We start from the raw sequence: 17,666 nt of genomic DNA on the forward strand, positions 1-17,666 counted from the left end.
CAGTGCAGGAAAAATGTGCATACCAAAACAAATAAAATCTATCAAAATGCCAAGTGACTAAGCCGTCTCACTTAGATGAAAGCAGCTTGAACCCTGCTATGAAATCCACTGAAATCATAGAGTGCCAACAGATCCATAATGGGAAAAAAAACAGAAACTAGTAACAGTATTACTAATGGTTATAAAAAATGATGAAAATGTACCTTAACTAAAGCTTACAAAATATATAATATCAATAAAAATAACAATAATAATAACAATTTGATTTTATTGCTTGGTCCATAAAAAATGTTTTTCGATAACAGTTCTCAGGGCACTTCTTCCATCTTCATTTCCAGGTCTGTGACTAGAAATACAAAGTCTGTTTGCAGCTCTCACCGTCAAGCAGGTAAGTCTTCAGGCGTTACATGAAAGATCTGCTTGACGCAGAGCCCGAAGTCTCTCCGTTTTTCCACTTTTGTGTGCATGTGTGCTTACATGTGTGTGTGTGTGTGTGTGGGTGTGTGTGTGTGGGGGGGGGGGGGAATGTGCTGTCCATGACACCCACTAGGGGGCACACACAGATACACACACGCACATACTCACCGCTCTCTCATGCTCGCATTAGGACACACACACACACACACACACACACACACACACACACACACACACACACACACACACACACACACACACACACACACACGCACACGCACACGCACACGCACACGCACACGCACACGCACACACAGCTGAGGATGAGGAGAAGGAGACACTGCAGGGCTGCCCAGGGTGGCATGCCTAGCTGTCTGTACTGGAGGGCATCCTAAGGCTTGCTGCAGAGGAGGATGATGACGATGATGAAGAGGGTGAGGCTGCGGTGCTGCTCATGCAGGCCCTAAGGATGGCAGCAGCGGCGCCGCAGTGGTGCCGCGGCCCGGGCTCCGGCGTGTAGGTGAAGGTGAGCGCCGTGGAGTAGATGATGCCGTCGTTACGCACGAGCGTGACCGGCACCTGCACCGGCTGCCGCACCCACCGCCAGCCCTCCCGGAAGGCAGAGATGTCGGGCACCACGCACAGGATACTTTCCCCACACCTGCGGATAGATTACATTACACACATGCATAATAGGCACACACATGAGTCATGACAGCAGAGATACTCTAGACAGAGATAAGTCATTCTAGTTCATTTCTGGTATCCACTTTCTGTCGGGTGAACGCCCCTTTAGGAGACCTTCGGTTAGGAGACCTTCGGAGTCCTCAGGTTGAGAATTAATGGAGTCCCCTTTGCACTATAGATGGCGGTAGCTCACTTCTCGTGCAAACACCTCAAAAATAGAAGAAGAAGGAGGGGACAACGCCCCCTTAGGAGACCCAACTTGAGCACACACTTTTGCATTGGGTGGGCGGGTTTCGAAGCCTCTTTATTACTCCACCCTCTTTGATGACAGTACCCTGTCTATACTATTATTGCTTTTGTAACTTCTATTTAAATGCAAGGACCATCCTTTTTACTTGTGAAGCACATTGGGTTGCCTTGTTGTAGGAAAGGGGGGTTTACAAATAAACTTGCCTTGCCTTGCCTTACCTTACCCAACAGCAGTGCACCTAGGCCACCACTTGACGACAAAGAGCCCATTTAATTCAGCCTTTTGTCAAATCTAGATACTAAACTGTAAAACGTTTTGATATCATTCATCTGTCTTAATTAGTAGTCTCCTTCATCTGTACTGGTGAGCCTCTTGGAACTTTCAATAATCTGATGATAGACTGTACATAGCAAAATATCATAAAGGAAACAAACAAACAAACGATGGAATTCATTTGAGGGGACACAAGCCATGTCGGTAACTATAACAGGACAGTTGATGAACTTCAACGTTCTGAGAAAACAAAGTCTCTGGCATCATCAACCAGACATTTGTCTAACCACCTCCAAACTATGCCTCCCAGTTTACAAAGTATGACATTCATGCAGGTGAAGTAATGTGAGTATCGGTATTAGATATGAAGGTTTAGCATTAGGGTTTATCTGTAAGACTGACGTCATTGTGTGACAAAAAAAATCCATGAAAATCAAATGATCCAAAGCTTTCCTGTTGGATGTGTACCAAATCTTAGCTGATCTGTTACCTTCATGAGTTTTAGTTCATGTGGGTTTATTATGGCTTATGGGTGTTTAGTTTACTTTGGGTGTGTGAATGAATGTAGTAAAGCAGAAATGCGTTTCCCATAGGACAAGTGTTGATCAAACACTGCCCTCTGCTGGCCAATGTAGTCAGCAGCTCACCTGTACATGGTGTCAGCCTCTACATCCCCAAACCAGACGCGGAGGTGTGGGGTGAAGTTTTGACCCGTTAGTTCTAACATGGCAACGTCTCCACCTCCATTCAACTGCAAGAGAACACTTTGCATTACTTTTTGCACCTGACATGGCAAACACGCTCACACAAACACAAACACACTGCTAGTTCAGGATTATGAAAAAAAAACCTGATTCCCTGTGTTGAAGGATGCATCTCAAACAGTGACATTGTACAAAGTACTTCATATATGCACGTTCAATATTTCACATGTTCAAGTTGAGGGTAAAAGCTCGCACATCCAACGTCTGACCTGGGAGCAGGACCAACAAATAGCCAGATACAACTGCTACAACCACGATTTTTTGCCTCCACTTATTTTGTTCTTTTTCCTTGACGTTTCGGTTTCTACGTCGTCACGGAAAAAAAAAAAATAAAAAACAAAAAATAAGTGGGAGCAAAAAATCCTGGTTGTAGCGGACTTCTCTCTTTTTATCTCCTTATTTCACATGTAAAAAAGCTTGTCTACAGTAGAGACAGAGGAAGAATGCCAATGCTGCGTTAGCCAAACCATGGGGCAAAACCTACCTGCAAACTCTCCACCACCGGTACCGGTGTCACTGATGTGGGCACAGGGCCCATGCCTTCATAGAAGGTGTACTCTGCTTTGTCTGTGCTGATGATTGTCCACGATGCTCCGTCATTGATCATCTCTTTGTTTGCCTCTTTGGGGCAAGGCGTTGCCTAGGAACATCATGTAGACTTGTAAGTACAGAACTTAGCATATACAGTACCTTTTGGCTTTAGACACTGGCATACAAATTACTCAACATAGTGGCATGTTCTCTGTAAGTACAGAATTATGAATGACTAAAACGTCAGAAGCTTGATAGGAAGTGAATGAAATATAAAAGAACAACATTTTCTGAGGTTACAACAAAAAAGCTGCCCTGCTCTTGCACTGCTTAGGCTTTTCAGCACAAAGCAGTGCAGTTTTTGGCATGTAGGTGAAAACCCATGACCACAACAGCCTACTGTTGATTCGACATAAAACTGTGATCTGATTAACAAAGATCTGATCCTCACGGCTGACATTTGGAGGTCAGGGACAGGGTAGACACATCATCTGAGGGCTGGAAACCAGGGTTCACGTTAGCCGGCTGTGGCCGGACATTGGCCGTTTGCATGCATGAATGACCGGCAAAATAAAATGTGGCCGGACAAAATGTCAGACAAAAATGACTGCAATCAGTCAGTAAATAATATTAGCTCATTTTAAATAGGCCTACTTAAAGTTACAAAACACCAGTAGGCCTAATATGAAACTGAACAAAGCTGAAAATATTTGTGAATATCCTATGTAACTGAACTTGTCATAAACAGCACGCAATAGGCCTATTGCTTGCGCTCTCGTCCCCACCGTCGTTGTCCCCAATCACGTTATGCTTATAATCACTTGACTCACGCTGGCTGCTGTGCTGTCGAGGAACGATTCTGTTTTGTTGTAGGCTATTTTTACCAATATATCAGTGAACACAACAAAGGGCATTGCATTTGCGAAACCGTTTCATGCCCAGTTGCGAAGTCAAGCCTAACGGTTTGGGACTCAATGGCATGCGCAGCATCGCATCGAATCACTTTCACTTTTACCTCTGCTGAAAAATGGTGGTGGATCTCCAAGTAGGCTACAGAGGGTCAAGTTAAACATTCCAGAGAACGATGGACTCGCGAGAAGTCCCAGTGAAAGTGCATGCAGGGCTTTATAACTGTTTTCATCACCGGCCAAAACGTGTAGCCCATATATAGAGCATCGTACGGAACGTGTCAATTCCATTACTTTCGAGAGCGCAGGAACACAACGCAATACAGTTCAAATTTCAGTAGCATCGATACCATTACTGCACTATTACAGGCATCACCTCGTTACCCAATTTGAGTAGGGAAATCCTCTTCGGGTTTGCTGATAAAACACACTGTTTGAGTTGATAATTTAGGGATCTGCGCACAGCACGTTGGCTGGCTGTTTTTTTCTCTCTTTCAGTTCGAGCTCTCGAGTGTGTGAAAGAAAGCGCGCGTTTACTCCCCGGAGCGCACAAGCAGGGCTCTAAATTAACACCAGCCAACTGGCCAAATGTTAGTGAAATTTAAGTTTTGCTGGCAGAAAAGACCAATATACTTCACTTTGACGCATTAGGGAGTGCGTGTTTGGCTATATGAGGGAAGGTCCGTTAGATATTTAAAATGTCCGGTATTCTGCAATACAGCCGGCCACTTGTCCGGCCAGTAAGAATTCTAGCGTGAACACTGCTGGAAACTGTCATTTTATCCCAGGATTAAATGATAAAGATGATGTTACGCCTATTGCCACAGTAGCAGATTAGTTTCGAAAAGGATTGAATAAGACAGATGGGCATGGAAACAAGACAACACACCTGGAACTGGATGATGCGCTCCTGGGAAAGACATAGATACATCCTCTCCGTGTCCTTCAGGTAGAACGCACACTTGTGCAGCTGTGACACAGGGTCATCTGCATCCATCAAGGCTGTTTGCTTGTCAACTTTGCGAATGACCTGAGGGGTAAATTCCAGAAAGCACGGTCAGTTAACTCTGACAAGTAGTCATTGGGGTATTCCAGAAAGCACGGTTAGTCCCTTACCTCGGTTAGTTAACTCTGACAAGCAGTCATTGGGGTATTCCAGAAAGCATGGTTAGTCCCTTACCTCGGTTAGTTAATTCTGACAAGCAGTCATTTGTGCAATAAGAGAGGCCTGTGGCTTTCATTTGATTGAACGATAAAAGTCTTTGATTACAACTAAAGAGTCAGGGATTTACTGAGCTTGGTTAGTAGTTAAACCACCATTTTGGAATATGCTCCTGAGCACATGTCCATACATAATGTTTAACATGGCATACCACAGATAATTCCCTGACCAGCACAGGCATAGATGGGCATTTGATGTTGACACAACTGACGTCACGTGGTACTCTTCATATATATGCATATAGTATTATGCATGAAATATCACAAAAAGGAAATTTAATCATAATACTACGAAAACCATTGCATTAGATATTCTCAAATATACACATCACATTTTGATACATATTTGAGTAACCAGTGCATAACTTGTGGATGAGCATAGATTTGCCATCCTGTGCATGCACCTCTAGCAAGAATAGTAATTAGTGGTTTAATGAGTATGTCACTGAACCAGGCGTTTTGGGTTGGGTGCGCACGTAAACACATCTCGCAGGTGCTAGACAAAAGTATCAAGACGGTAGGGGGGGCGCTGTGGCCATGCCCATGGGGACTCCGGTTCGAGTCCGGACGGGGTCATTTCCCAACCCTTCCCCGTCTCTCTCCACACTCGCTTCCTGTCGCACCTTCAATGTCCTATCCGAAATAAAGGACCAAAAAGCCCATAAAAATATCTTTAAAAAAAAAAAGTATGAAGACGGTTGAAGGAGGTAGGTCTGCACACTGCCAAATAAGCTCCAAAACATGTGATACAGGTCACAGCTCCTTCCGGTTACCCATATGCTTGACGAAGATCCAGGGTCATCGACACGTTGCAATTGAATTAAATAGAGTTTACTTTTTGGAGCTTATTTGGCAGCGTGCAGACCTACCTCCTTCACGTGTCACTAAACCACAAAAGGCTGCCTGTTCAGGTTGTTTAGTTCATTATGTTTTGCCCTGCCTGAATTGAACACACAAATTTGTTTTATTTCTAGCGTTTTGTCCATTAGTCTCTAATGCTACCAACTAGGGATGTCAACAAATTGATCAATTAATCAACTTAAAATCGATTCATTAACTAAAAAGGTATTAATTGCAAATAATCGCCAACTCGACTGACAAAAGAAAAAGAGAAAAACTGACATGACATGACAAAGTGCATGTGAAGAGTGGAAACATAGTTCATCAATTAATCGTAAGTCGATCGATAAGGTCAATCAACTAACAATTAATTAATTAATCGATCATTTGCATCCCTACTACCAGCTGAAACAGTAATATGGCTTCCATTTGCCGAAAAAGCTGACTGAATTCCAAAACTACTTCAGATTCCAGAATTCCAGAACTACTGGTCACTCGTGCCTAATGTCAGTTTGAGAATTTGCTGCCAGTACCTGCAGTAGAGGTTGCAGAAGCAGATGTTCTGCCTTTAAGTGCTCAGTGCACACTGCAAAAAGTCTGCATTGCCATCAGCCCAGAGGAAAGCCTTTGCTGATTACTCATTCACATGTAGGACTGCGAACTGTTAACTGAATCCATGCAGTTCAAGACATTAGCGACGGCAACTAGTGATGGGAAATATGAAGCGATGCGTTGGAGCATGCGTTTAGTAAAGTGGTGAAGCCACGGGGTTGGAGCACGTTTTGTTTATGAAAAAGTCACGTGACTGTGCTACATTCAGTGAGTGACTCCTGTCCGTGCCAGATGTAAGCGTTTTAGTCAAAAAAATGTCCATGTAGCCGGGAGTTCTGGAAGACTTGCTAACAGACAAGACTTGCTACCAGACAACCGGCCAACCAGCGAACGGGGGAGTGACACATTAACGAAAAAACATCAATGGAGTTTACCCTTCCCATCAGTAATTGTCACGATCAATTGATAAGCAATGGAAAAAATAGGACGTGCATTTCTAACTTCAACGGAGTTCACCCCTCCCTCTAGTAAACATCTCTGCTCTAGACCGGCTGTTCTTGACTGTACGTATGAATTTAGTGCAAGGGCATGCTGAGACCAGAATGGGTGACACAAAAACCAATGACAAACATAACACTGCTCACACACGGTATTGTGGATTTTGACAGAACGTTCCTTTCGTAGCGAAGGGGAGTAGAGTTCCCTGGCCGGGACTCGAACCCGGACCTTCTGGGGTAGTAAACTGGGGCTCTGATCGCTACACCAAAGAGCCAGGCTCATTGGCGTGACAGTCAGAACACACCCACAACCCTAGTGATGGTCACCCCATCACACTGCCTCCCCCTTCGGGAAGTGCACCTGTGCGCTTCACACACTAATGGTGTCCCGGCCTCACGCAACTGCCCGTCATGCTTCTCCCATCCAGTGTGCCCCATCATCAATACTTCACCCATCACTGGGGTACCTCACACCGGGGTCACCAATCCAGGGGGTTCCTCACATGAAATTACTGCTCACACCATGGGTACACTTCCGATGGCCTCACGGCAGCCATCCCACTTCTGACACCATTTGTAGCGAAAGGGAGTAGAGTTGCCCAGCCGGGACTCGAACCCGGACCTTCTGGGGTAGTAAACTGGGGCACTGACCACTACACCAAAGAGCCAGGCTCATTGGCGTGACAGTCAGAACACACCCACAACCCTAGTGATGGTCACCCCATCACACTTGGCGACGCGCTGTAATTGCAGAACAGTGTCACCCGCCATTGCTCTTGAACTTGGGCTATTTATGAAGTGGCCACTCCCTGCATGACTCGGAGTGCCATGGTGTTCGCTGGGAAGTGTAGTTAGGAAAAGGTAGCGCAGTCCCCTGATTGGATGAGACAGAGGGGCGGTCCGCTACACTACTTTCTGACAAAAAGCTCTTCCTCTACAAACTAAAAATTATGATACCTTGAAAAGCTGTTGCCTTCAACAGGGCTTTCAAGGTGTGCGTCCCCGCGCAAACATTCTGACAATTTGCTGACACGTTACCTGTAGTCATACTTAATTGTGTTTTTAAAAATGCCCATATTAGTGTTATTTTTCTATTTTTTTAATTACTGATTTGAGAGTCAATTAGTGTAGCAGACATGGTTGTCGGAACATTTTCAGTTAACCTGTTCATGCTATTCAAGAAGTTGAGCTCGATCATACTAACAAGCTAGGCTCTTTGGTGTAGCGCCACAAGTCAGAGCCACAAGTTTGGTATGAGGGAGACTTAAAAATTGGGCCAGTTTCATGAGTTTAATTTCCACAGTTTCAGCCGATCAGAAAATTGAACACCGGTGCTAAGAGACAATGCAAAAGCAAAGAAGTCTGTCTAAATTATTTCAACAGCTCACAGTTATTTTTAGCAAACATGGATCCTTGTCTATGATTCAGCAACATTCCAACCTCCTCCTTCAGAAAAGAAACCTGCAAATAAAAAGGAATAGGGAGACTCACCAGCCGAGGCAAAGCCATGCCAGTAACTGAGCACACTAGTTTCACAGTCTGACCATAGTGGATGTAGCCGTCCCTCACAGTAAACTCCTCTCCTTCTGACTCTTCATCATCCACTGCACAGGAGAATAGATGAATAAAATCAATACCGCAAAATAGCACACTAAAGCCAAACAGACGTTGAGGCAGACATATTTTGTATTCATTCAAGGTGTTCAATTTCATATTCATTCAAGGTATGCATGTCTCTACAAAACTTAACTTACCTAAAGAGAATATTAACATTAGGGTCATTTCACGTGAAATCAGACACTTTGGGACCCGACCGACCCGGATTTCAATCATACTTGGTGTGCCTTTTTAGTAGCAAGGTAGCACCCCAGAACTGCATTGGTTTGAATCTGACACTAATATTTAGGGAGAAACACACTAGGAAAGGTTCACATGTGAGGGTAGGACACTATACATTCAGCCTTGAATATATCAGTCAGTGTTAGTCACAAAAAGATGCCTGTGGTGTTATTTGAAAGCTCTTTTCTGGCTCTACATATTACACAATCAGCTTGGAATACAACAACTCTCAGAATATGAATTATGATAAATTGAAAAATTAAAAATTGAATATCTAAAAAAACTAAATTTTAAAATGGCCAGTTCCTTGTCCAAACGTAGCCGGCAATGTCATTAGCAACACCTCAAATGCTGGTGTTCGGTTCTTTATTCATTTCAGAGAGAATTTGACTCACAAATATGGCATCATACAGACCACTTACTAATAATATGGTAATACCATAGTAGCATCACATGACAAAACAAAAACAAAACAAAAATGGTCAGTTTCCATGGTACCAGGTTTCAGAAACTAAGGCAGATGTCCATTTATACACACCAAATGATGATATGTGAATGTTTGAAAATTCCTTCTCTGTGTACCTGTGTCATCTTCCCTTTACCGTACTTTAAAGAGATAATCAATGGCTACACTCTCATTTTGTACTCTACCAGTGCATTTGAAGCAGCAACTGTGTCTTTTGTAGATAATGTATAAGTACGTCCCGTTGCAGTTACAGGTTCCACTACCAGAAGCACATCCTGATGATCCATGACAAGTCTATCTGGTCTGAAGGGAAAAGTGAAGGATGGAGATGGTCCATGAGGATGCAGGAAGTTCAGTTTCACCTCTCCAGTGCTCGGCATACATTCCTCAACACATGCTAGCCAGTTGCCATCATACAGCTACAACATACCCTTTGATGCTTGAAAATGTAACACATTCCTTTACTGAGCTCACTCTTTCAACTCTGCCTTCTCTGAATGCTGAAAACTTCCACTGTGTCCATTGACAATGGGCAGAAGCTGTGTAGTTTTTGAGTACCTGGAATAGTTCTTGCAGATTCAAACCTTTTCATCAGGTTCTCAGCTTCATGATGGTACATCTCTGTTGTGGCAAACTGGCAATGGATGTTCTTGAGAGAGATGCACCATCATGAAGCTGAGAACCTGTTGAAGAGGTTTGAATCTGCAAGAACTACTCAAAAACTACACAGCTTCTGCCCATTGTCAATGGACACAGTGGAAGTTAGGCCATTTTCAGCATTCAGAGAAGGCAGAGTTGAAAGAGTGAGCTCAGTAAAGGAATGTGTTACATTTTCAAGCATCAAAGGGTATGTTGTAGCTGTATATGATGGCAACTGGTGGCCAGTATGTGTTGAGGAATGTATGCCGAGCACTGGAGAGGTGAAACTGAACTTCCTGCATCCTCATGGACCATCTCCGTCCTTCACTTTTCCCTTCAGACCAGATAGACTTGTCATGGATCATCAGGATGTGCTTCTGGTAGTGGAACCTGTAACTGCAACAGGACGTACATATACATTATCTACAAAAGACACAGCTGCTGCTTCAAATGCACTGGTAGAGTACAAAATGAGAGTGTAGCCATTGATTATCTCTTTAAAGTACGGTAAAGGGAAGATGACACAGGTACACAGAGAAGGAATGTTCAAACATTCACATATCATCATTTGGTGTGTATAAATTGACATCTGCCTTAGTTTCTGAAACCTGGGACCATGGAAACTGACCATTTTTGTTTTGTTTTTGTTTTTTCATGTGATGCTACTATGGTATTACCATATTATTAGTAAGTGGTCTGTATGATGCCATATTTGTGAGTCAAATTTTCTCTGAAATGAATAAAGAACCGAACATCAGCATTTGAGGTGTTGCTAATGATATTGCCGGTTACGTTTGGACAAGGAACTGGCCATTTTAAAATATAGTTTTTTTAGATATTCAATTTTTAATTTTTCAATTTATCATAATTCATATTCTGAGAGCTGTTGTATTCCAAGCTGATTGTGTAATATGTAGAGCCAGAAAAGAGCTTTCAAACAATACCACAGGCATCTTTTTGTGACTAACACTGACTGATATATTCAAGGCTGAATGTATAGTGTCCTACCCTAAAATGTGAACCTTTCCTAGTCTGTTTCTCCCTTAATATTAGTGTCAGATTCAAACCAATGCAGTTCTGGGGTGCTACCTTGCTACTAAAAAGGCACACCAAGTATGATTGAAATCCGGATCGGTCGGGTCCCAAAGCGTCTGATTTCACGTGAAATGACCCATTACATAGATTTCATTTGCTGCCAGCATGTTCTAACTATCTGCCTGATGTATTGATTTATATACAGTAGTTGGTATGCATTACATAAGGTATTACTGCTAAAGGCAAAGTTTCACCCGGTCACACAGTAACATACATATGTGCATCAAATGACAAAAGATTTTCCACTGCGATAACTCTAGGCTGCACACTTAATAGTATTTGTCACTTTCTTATTGGCTTCTCACATTATGATTTCCATTATAAATGTATTGTGCAGTCTGAGTTAAATGAAACACTGCATGTCTATACAGTGGTCTACATACACTATATTACCAAAAGTATTCGCTCACCCATCCAAATGATCAGAATCAGGTGTCCTAATCACTTGGCCTGGCCAAAGGTGCTTTAACTCAAGCAGCTAGGCTGGCAGACTGTTTTAATTAACTTATCTGAAAGAATGGGATGCTCTCAGGGGCTCAGTTAATTCCAGTGGGTCATTTCACGTGAAATCAGACACTTTGGGACCCGACCGACCCGGATTTCAATCATACTTGGTGTGCCTTTTTAGTAGCAAGGTAGAACCCCAGAACTGCATTGGTTTGAATCTGACACTAATATTAAGGGAGAAACAGACTAGGAAAGGTTCACATGGGAGGGTAGGACACTATACATTCAGCCTTGAATATATCAGTCAGTGTTAGTCACAAAAAGATGCCTGTGGTGTTGTTTGAAAGCTCTTTTCTGGCTCTACATATTACACTATCAGCTTGGAATACAACAACTCCCAGAATATGAATTATGATAAATTGAAAAATTAAAAATTGAATGTCTAAAAAAGCTATATTTTAAAATGGCCAGTTCCTTGTCCAAACGTAGCCGGCAATGTCATTAGCAACACCTCAAATGCTGGTGTTTGGTTCTTTATTCATTTCAGAGAGAATTAGACTCACAAATATGGCATCATACTGACCACTTACTAATAATATGGTAATACCATAGTAGCATCACATGACAAAACAAAAACAAAACAAAAATGGTCAGTGTCCATGGTCCCAGGTTTCAGAAACTAAGGCAGATGTCCATTTATACACACCAAATGATGATATGTGAATGTTTGAACATTCCTTCTCTGTGTACCTGTGCCATCCTCCCTTTGCCGTACTTTAAAGAGATAATCAATGGCTACACTCTCATTTTGTACTCTATCAGTGCATTTGAAGCAGCAGCTGTGTCTTTTGTAGATAATGTATAAGTACGTCCCATTGCAGTTACAGGTTCCACTACCAGAAGCACATATTGATGATCCATGACAAGTCTATCTGGTCTGAAGGGAAAAGTGAAGGATGGAGATGGTCCATGAGGATGCAGGAAGTTCAGTTTCACCTCTCCAGTGCTCGGCATACATTCCTCAACACATGCTAGCCACCAGTTGCCATCATATACAGCTACAACATACCCTTTGATGCTTGAAAATGTAACACATTCCTTTGTATGAAATTTTTCAATTTATCATAATTCATATTCTGAAAGTTGTTGTATTCCAAGCTGATTGTGTAATATGTAGAGCCAGAAAAGAGCTTTCAAACAACACCACAGGCATCTTTTTGTGACTAACACTGACTGATATATTCAAGGCTGAATGTATAGTGTCCTACCCTCACATGTGAACCTTTCCTAGTCTGTTTCTCCCTTAATATTAGTGTCAGATTCAAACCAATGCAGTTCTGGGGTGCTACCTTGCTACTAAAAAGGCACACCAAGTATGATTGAAATCCGGATCGGTCGGGTCCCAAAGTGTCTGATTTCACGTGAAATGACCCAAGTGTAGAACGGTCAGTATGCAACCTGTTCAACAAATCCAGTCATGAAATTTCCTCGCTGCTAAATATTCTTGTCAACTGTCAGCTTTCTTAAAAGAAAATAGAGTTTGGGAACAACAGCAACTCAGCCGCTAAGCGGCACGCCACATAAACAGACGGAGAAGGGTCAGCGGATGCTGAGGTGCATAGTGCTAAGAGGTCACAGACTTTCAGCACAGTTAATTGATACAGGGCTCCAAATCTCGTGTGACCTTCAGATTAGCCCAAGTGCAGTACGCAGAGAGCTTCATGGAATGGGTTTCCATGGCCAAGCAGCTACATCCAAGCCATACATCAACAAGTGCAAGGCAAAGCCTTGGATGCTGTGGTTTAAAGCTTGCCGCCACGGATTCTAGAGCAGTGGAGATGCGTTCTCTAGAGTGATGCTTTTCCGTCTGGCAATCTGATGGACGAGTCTGGGTTTGTAGGTTGCCAGCGGAACATTATATTTCGTACTGCATTGTGTCGAGTGTGAAATTTGGTGAAAGAGGAATTGTGGTGCTTTTCAGAAGTGGGGCTTGCATTGGTGCCTTAGTTCCATTGAAAGGAAATTTGAACGCTTTAGGATGGCAAAATATTTTCGACAATTCCATGCTCCTAACCTTATGGGAAGAGTTAGGAGCGGGGCCCTTCCTCTTCCAACATGACTAGAACACAAAGCAAGGCTCATAACGACATGGACCGCAGAGTCTGCTGTGGATGAATTTGACTGGCCTGCACAGAGTCCTGACCTGAACCCGCTAGAGCACCTTAGAGATGAATTAGAGCAGAGACTGAGAGCCAGGCCTTCATGACCAACATCAGAGTGTGACCACACCAATGCACTTTTGGAAGAATCGTCAAAATGTCCTATAAGCACACTCCTACACCGTGTAGACAGCCTTCCCAGGACAGTAGGAGCTGTAATAGCTGCAGAAGGTGGACCAACATCATATTGAACCCTAAAGGTTAGGAATGGGATGGCTACTTAAGTTCATATGCGAGTCAAGGCAGGTCAGCGAACACTTTTGGTAAGATAGTGTATGTGTATATACAGAAAGCAAAGCCATGTTACTCACAGAGGTGTATGTAGAAGGCCCCCCACTGCTGCGAACTGGCGTGAAAGTTGCCACCCTCCACATGCAGGTAGCGTGTGCTGACCGTCTGAGACCGAAGCCGGTTGAACAACGCCACCTTGGTCCCGGAAGCAATGCACACTGGGAAGGGAGCAGCAGATTATGAAGACGCGAAACCACATAGCTACGCCCTGCTGCCCTCATGGGATACTCTCCCTCATCTGAAACTAATTAGACAGACCAGCATCATACAGAAATGTTCTTGGTGGTCATCATAGCAACATAATAAGGCTTATGTAATCTAAAAAATAATAATATGAAATACCAGTAATAAAATCTTTCACACAAAAGACACCCAGAACATTACAACATTAACAAGAGCAATCAGAGATAGCAACCCGGCTGGCCCAATGCTAGATGCATGTGGTGATATGTGTTTGGCGCCATCAACAGGCAACTCAAAACACTGTGGGTGAGGACACAGACAATGACAGCAAAAATACTGAATCAAACCAAAATATCGCAAAACATGCCCACTCAATGCAAAACCGTGTGCTCAAGTTGGGTCTCCTAAGGGGGCGTTGTCCCCTACTTCTTCTTCTCTTTTTGAGGTGTTTGCGCAAGACGTGCGCTACCGCCATCTACAGCGCTAAGGGGACTTCATTGATTCTCAACCTCAGGACACCAAAGGTCTCCTAACCGAAGGTCTCCTAAAGGGGCGTTCACACGACATAAAGTGAATACCGGAAAAGAAACAAAATGACGCTTCTTGTTAGATCCACCTTCTTTGATGACAGACAGGGTCATTGCAACCAGAGGACCAGGTTACGGAGATAGCAACATGGTCCACCAGCCAATGCTAGATGCATGTGATGTGTGTTTGGCACCACACTCAGCAACACAAAATACAGCGGGCAGACAGAGAAAGATAGACAGGCAGCCCTCTGGTGGAACAAGTTTTTAAAAAAAATCGAATTTGAACTAATACACATCTTAATCCATTGATGCCTAAAGCACTTTCAAAAAAGGGTGCTGAATGCCTAAGCCCTTTTTAAGAAAGGCTGCACTCAGCCTATAAAAGATGAAATACCTCAGCCTCTGAGGCACATAAAACATGGCAGAAGTTGCATTTAAATGCCAAGACCCTCATCTTGCATTAGAATGTGTTGATTCAGCTCTTAACATACCAATATTTTTAATTAAATTGTCTTAAATCTCAAGAGCCTGAATGTTGCGTCATACAGCTCCAGGCGCCAGGGACAATGTTGCGCAACGCAACATCCAGCATCAATGGGTTAATGGATTGTTGACTTCATCACCACCACTTAAAACCATTAAGACACTCACTGCCAATTGTTGATTCATACATTAGCTCTAGTCAATTTGTTCAACAAAGACGTTACACAACGCTACACAATTATACAAGCATCAAGGGATAACATGCTTACAGTCTGCATTCTTCAGTGACTGCTTCTTCTTCGATGGCTTGGAGATGACCTTGATTCTCTTGCTGAGGAAGACACCAATGTCAGCACTGTTCCCGTAGAACATCTTCACCGAAAGCATGAAGTGTTTCCTCTTATCGGAATCCGATATGTACAGTGTCTTTGCAGCGCAAAAGTGCTGTGAGGAAGGTGGGGAGAAAAAGAGATCTTCAGTTCAGTGTATCCTGTTTGCAACAATGTATACTCTTTGCCCTGTTCTTCAAGATGACCGTTTGTTTACCTTCCCGTCTAGGTTGAGTTGTTGCATCTCCTGCTCACTGTTGCCAATGCCAATGAAGGCACATGGCTGGGCCTCTTGATCTGAGCAGCCCTCCCTTTCCATCAGCTCCTTCTTCTTCTTCCAGCCACAACCCATCAGGTAAACGCAAGGAGGGGGGCAAAAAAACCTGCATGGTACATGCGAAAATATTATATAATAGTTATAAACACCAACATACGCATACATAATAAACATGACTAAAGAGTGCATGATGTGTGTTTTACCAACGCTTACCTTTTTTCATTTCCATATGACTTTTGCGCAACTTTCGCATGTAATATGAGCACCGTCTGATCCCCTCGCTCCTTCAAATAATTGCGCATTGCTTCCCTGTTCAGGAAAAAAAGTTAAAAAAAATAAATATTAAATAAAAAAAATATTTTAATTAAAATAAAAAAATGTAGAGTTGTAGTTTTGTTTTGATTACACGGTGTACAAGTGGGACTGTCAGACAGGAATGGTATGAAGCAACACGGCTCTGTTCTTACCTCGTTAGACGTTTTGGCTGTGTTGTTAACTCCCCAAATTTCCTGTAAATTGACACTTCACGTTAACAACGCATTTTTGCAACAACACATTAAAAAGTCGCACCAAACAACTGACATGAAGCTGTATCTGGCAGAGGAGGAAAATTGGCAGACCAAAAACGCTGCAGGTAACTTCGAGTGATAAGTGAAGTGAATTAAGTGATGGTGAAGAATTAGTCAACTCAGGTCTTAAATCGGATGCCTTCTCTTCGACACGTGAAATAATGTCAACATTTAATGCACGCGGTTTTGAAGGGATTCCAATTACTAGAACTAAAAACAAAGCCATATTTCCGTGCAGCGCACATACACCGTGCAGTGTGATAGAAACACAATTTAGAAGGTAGGTAAAGTGCCATAGCTTGGCGGTGGTCAAGTAATTCGCTAATCTTGGTAGCCAGTGAGAGTTCACAAATTCAGCACCATACTTTAAAGCTGCTACATACTTTTTCATCGTTCTCCATTAACTTTCTTTAAATAACTTTATCTGCTACTTAGCCCGGTCCTGTCACTTACAAATGGAACAAATTAACAACATGCAACCTTTTCCAATTTCTGCCCATCGAAGCGACGGTCTCGGGAGTTGATTTGGAGCACTCGCAAAGGGGCTACGAACATTTGGGGATTACAACAAAGTCGGGAAATTTACTCGAAAACAACTATTTGCCAGGTCAGCTAGCATGCTGCCCGATAAGGTATTTGTGAGCTAACGATTCAGCATGCTAGCTAACAAACTTGCACGGATTTATTCATGGAGTAGTTCATTGTTGTTTGTAGTAAAAATCGGTCGCACAGAAACATTTTCCCCTAAAACTACTCGCAAAAAACAGCACGCTCGCAGAACGCACGGTGTTGTATGCACTGCTAAATAAGACGCAACCACTCTACAGTCAGTTTTATTAGTATCAACACTTTAATTCCACTTCGCTTTGAATTTCAGTACTTACCCTGTCACAACAGGCGCCATCTTCCATTAACTCTCCGAAAAGTTCAACAATCGCGAGAATCTCCTCTCAAAAAGCCAACAGTTCGACAGGGTAGGCCTAGCAGAGACCGTCAAGTGAGAGTAGGCGACCCTAGATGTGGGCTTGAGGGGGAGGTAGTCCGACATAAGGGGCAGACTAGCGTGGGAAAGTTAGTAAAACGCAGGAGAAGAAAAACTCTCACAATAGGCAATCATGGAATTCTTCACTATCCCATCGCGAGACTGAAAAATAAAGCATTGTCCATTGATGCGCAAACCACCTAGCAAATAGCGTTTTCTTACAATAATAATATAATAATGCAAAGCACACTATATTACGTTGTTATAGAGTTCTTCAGCGGAAGCGGAAGCATGTAGTAGATTGTAGTCTTTCATGTTAGCATTTAAGGACGTCCTGGTTCCTATCGGCTTCCGGCCTCCATTGGGAATGAATAGGT

General features: G+C 43.0%; 1 protein-coding gene across 1 annotated transcript; it reads right to left on the bottom strand.

The window, feature by feature from the left end:
- Positions 1 to 684: 684 nt before the first annotated feature.
- On the bottom strand, positions 685 to 17,347 carry rbpja (recombination signal binding protein for immunoglobulin kappa J region a). The gene is made up of 11 exons (XM_063219202.1): positions 17,192 to 17,347; positions 16,206 to 16,247; positions 15,952 to 16,047; positions 15,679 to 15,844; positions 15,402 to 15,576; positions 13,957 to 14,094; positions 8,432 to 8,544; positions 4,720 to 4,860; positions 2,876 to 3,031; positions 2,275 to 2,378; positions 685 to 1,078 (listed from the first exon to the last, which is right to left on the bottom strand). Exons 1-11 carry the CDS (start codon positions 17,209 to 17,211, stop codon positions 784 to 786), a joined length of 1,446 nt encoding a protein of 481 aa, XP_063075272.1. The 5' UTR covers positions 17,212 to 17,347; the 3' UTR covers positions 685 to 783.
- Positions 17,348 to 17,666: the final 319 nt, after the last annotated feature.

Source organism: Engraulis encrasicolus, chromosome 16 (assembly GCF_034702125.1).
Source record: "Engraulis encrasicolus isolate BLACKSEA-1 chromosome 16, IST_EnEncr_1.0, whole genome shotgun sequence".
Classification (NCBI taxonomy): Eukaryota; Metazoa; Chordata; class Actinopteri; order Clupeiformes; family Engraulidae; genus Engraulis; species Engraulis encrasicolus.

What these genes read in the sequence shown, in the direction of transcription:
- rbpja (XM_063219202.1), bottom strand. Translation starts at nt 17,211, where the DNA reads ATGGCGCCTGTTGTGACAGG. An exon ending in AACTCAACCTAGACGGGAAG is followed by an intron (nt 15,577 to 15,678) that starts GTAAACAAACGG and finishes CCTTCCTCACAG; the next exon opens with CACTTTTGCGCTGCAAAGAC. An exon ending in CGGTGGTGGAGAGTTTGCAG is followed by an intron (nt 2,379 to 2,875) that starts GTAGGTTTTGCC and finishes GTTCTCTTGCAG; the next exon opens with TTGAATGGAGGTGGAGACGT.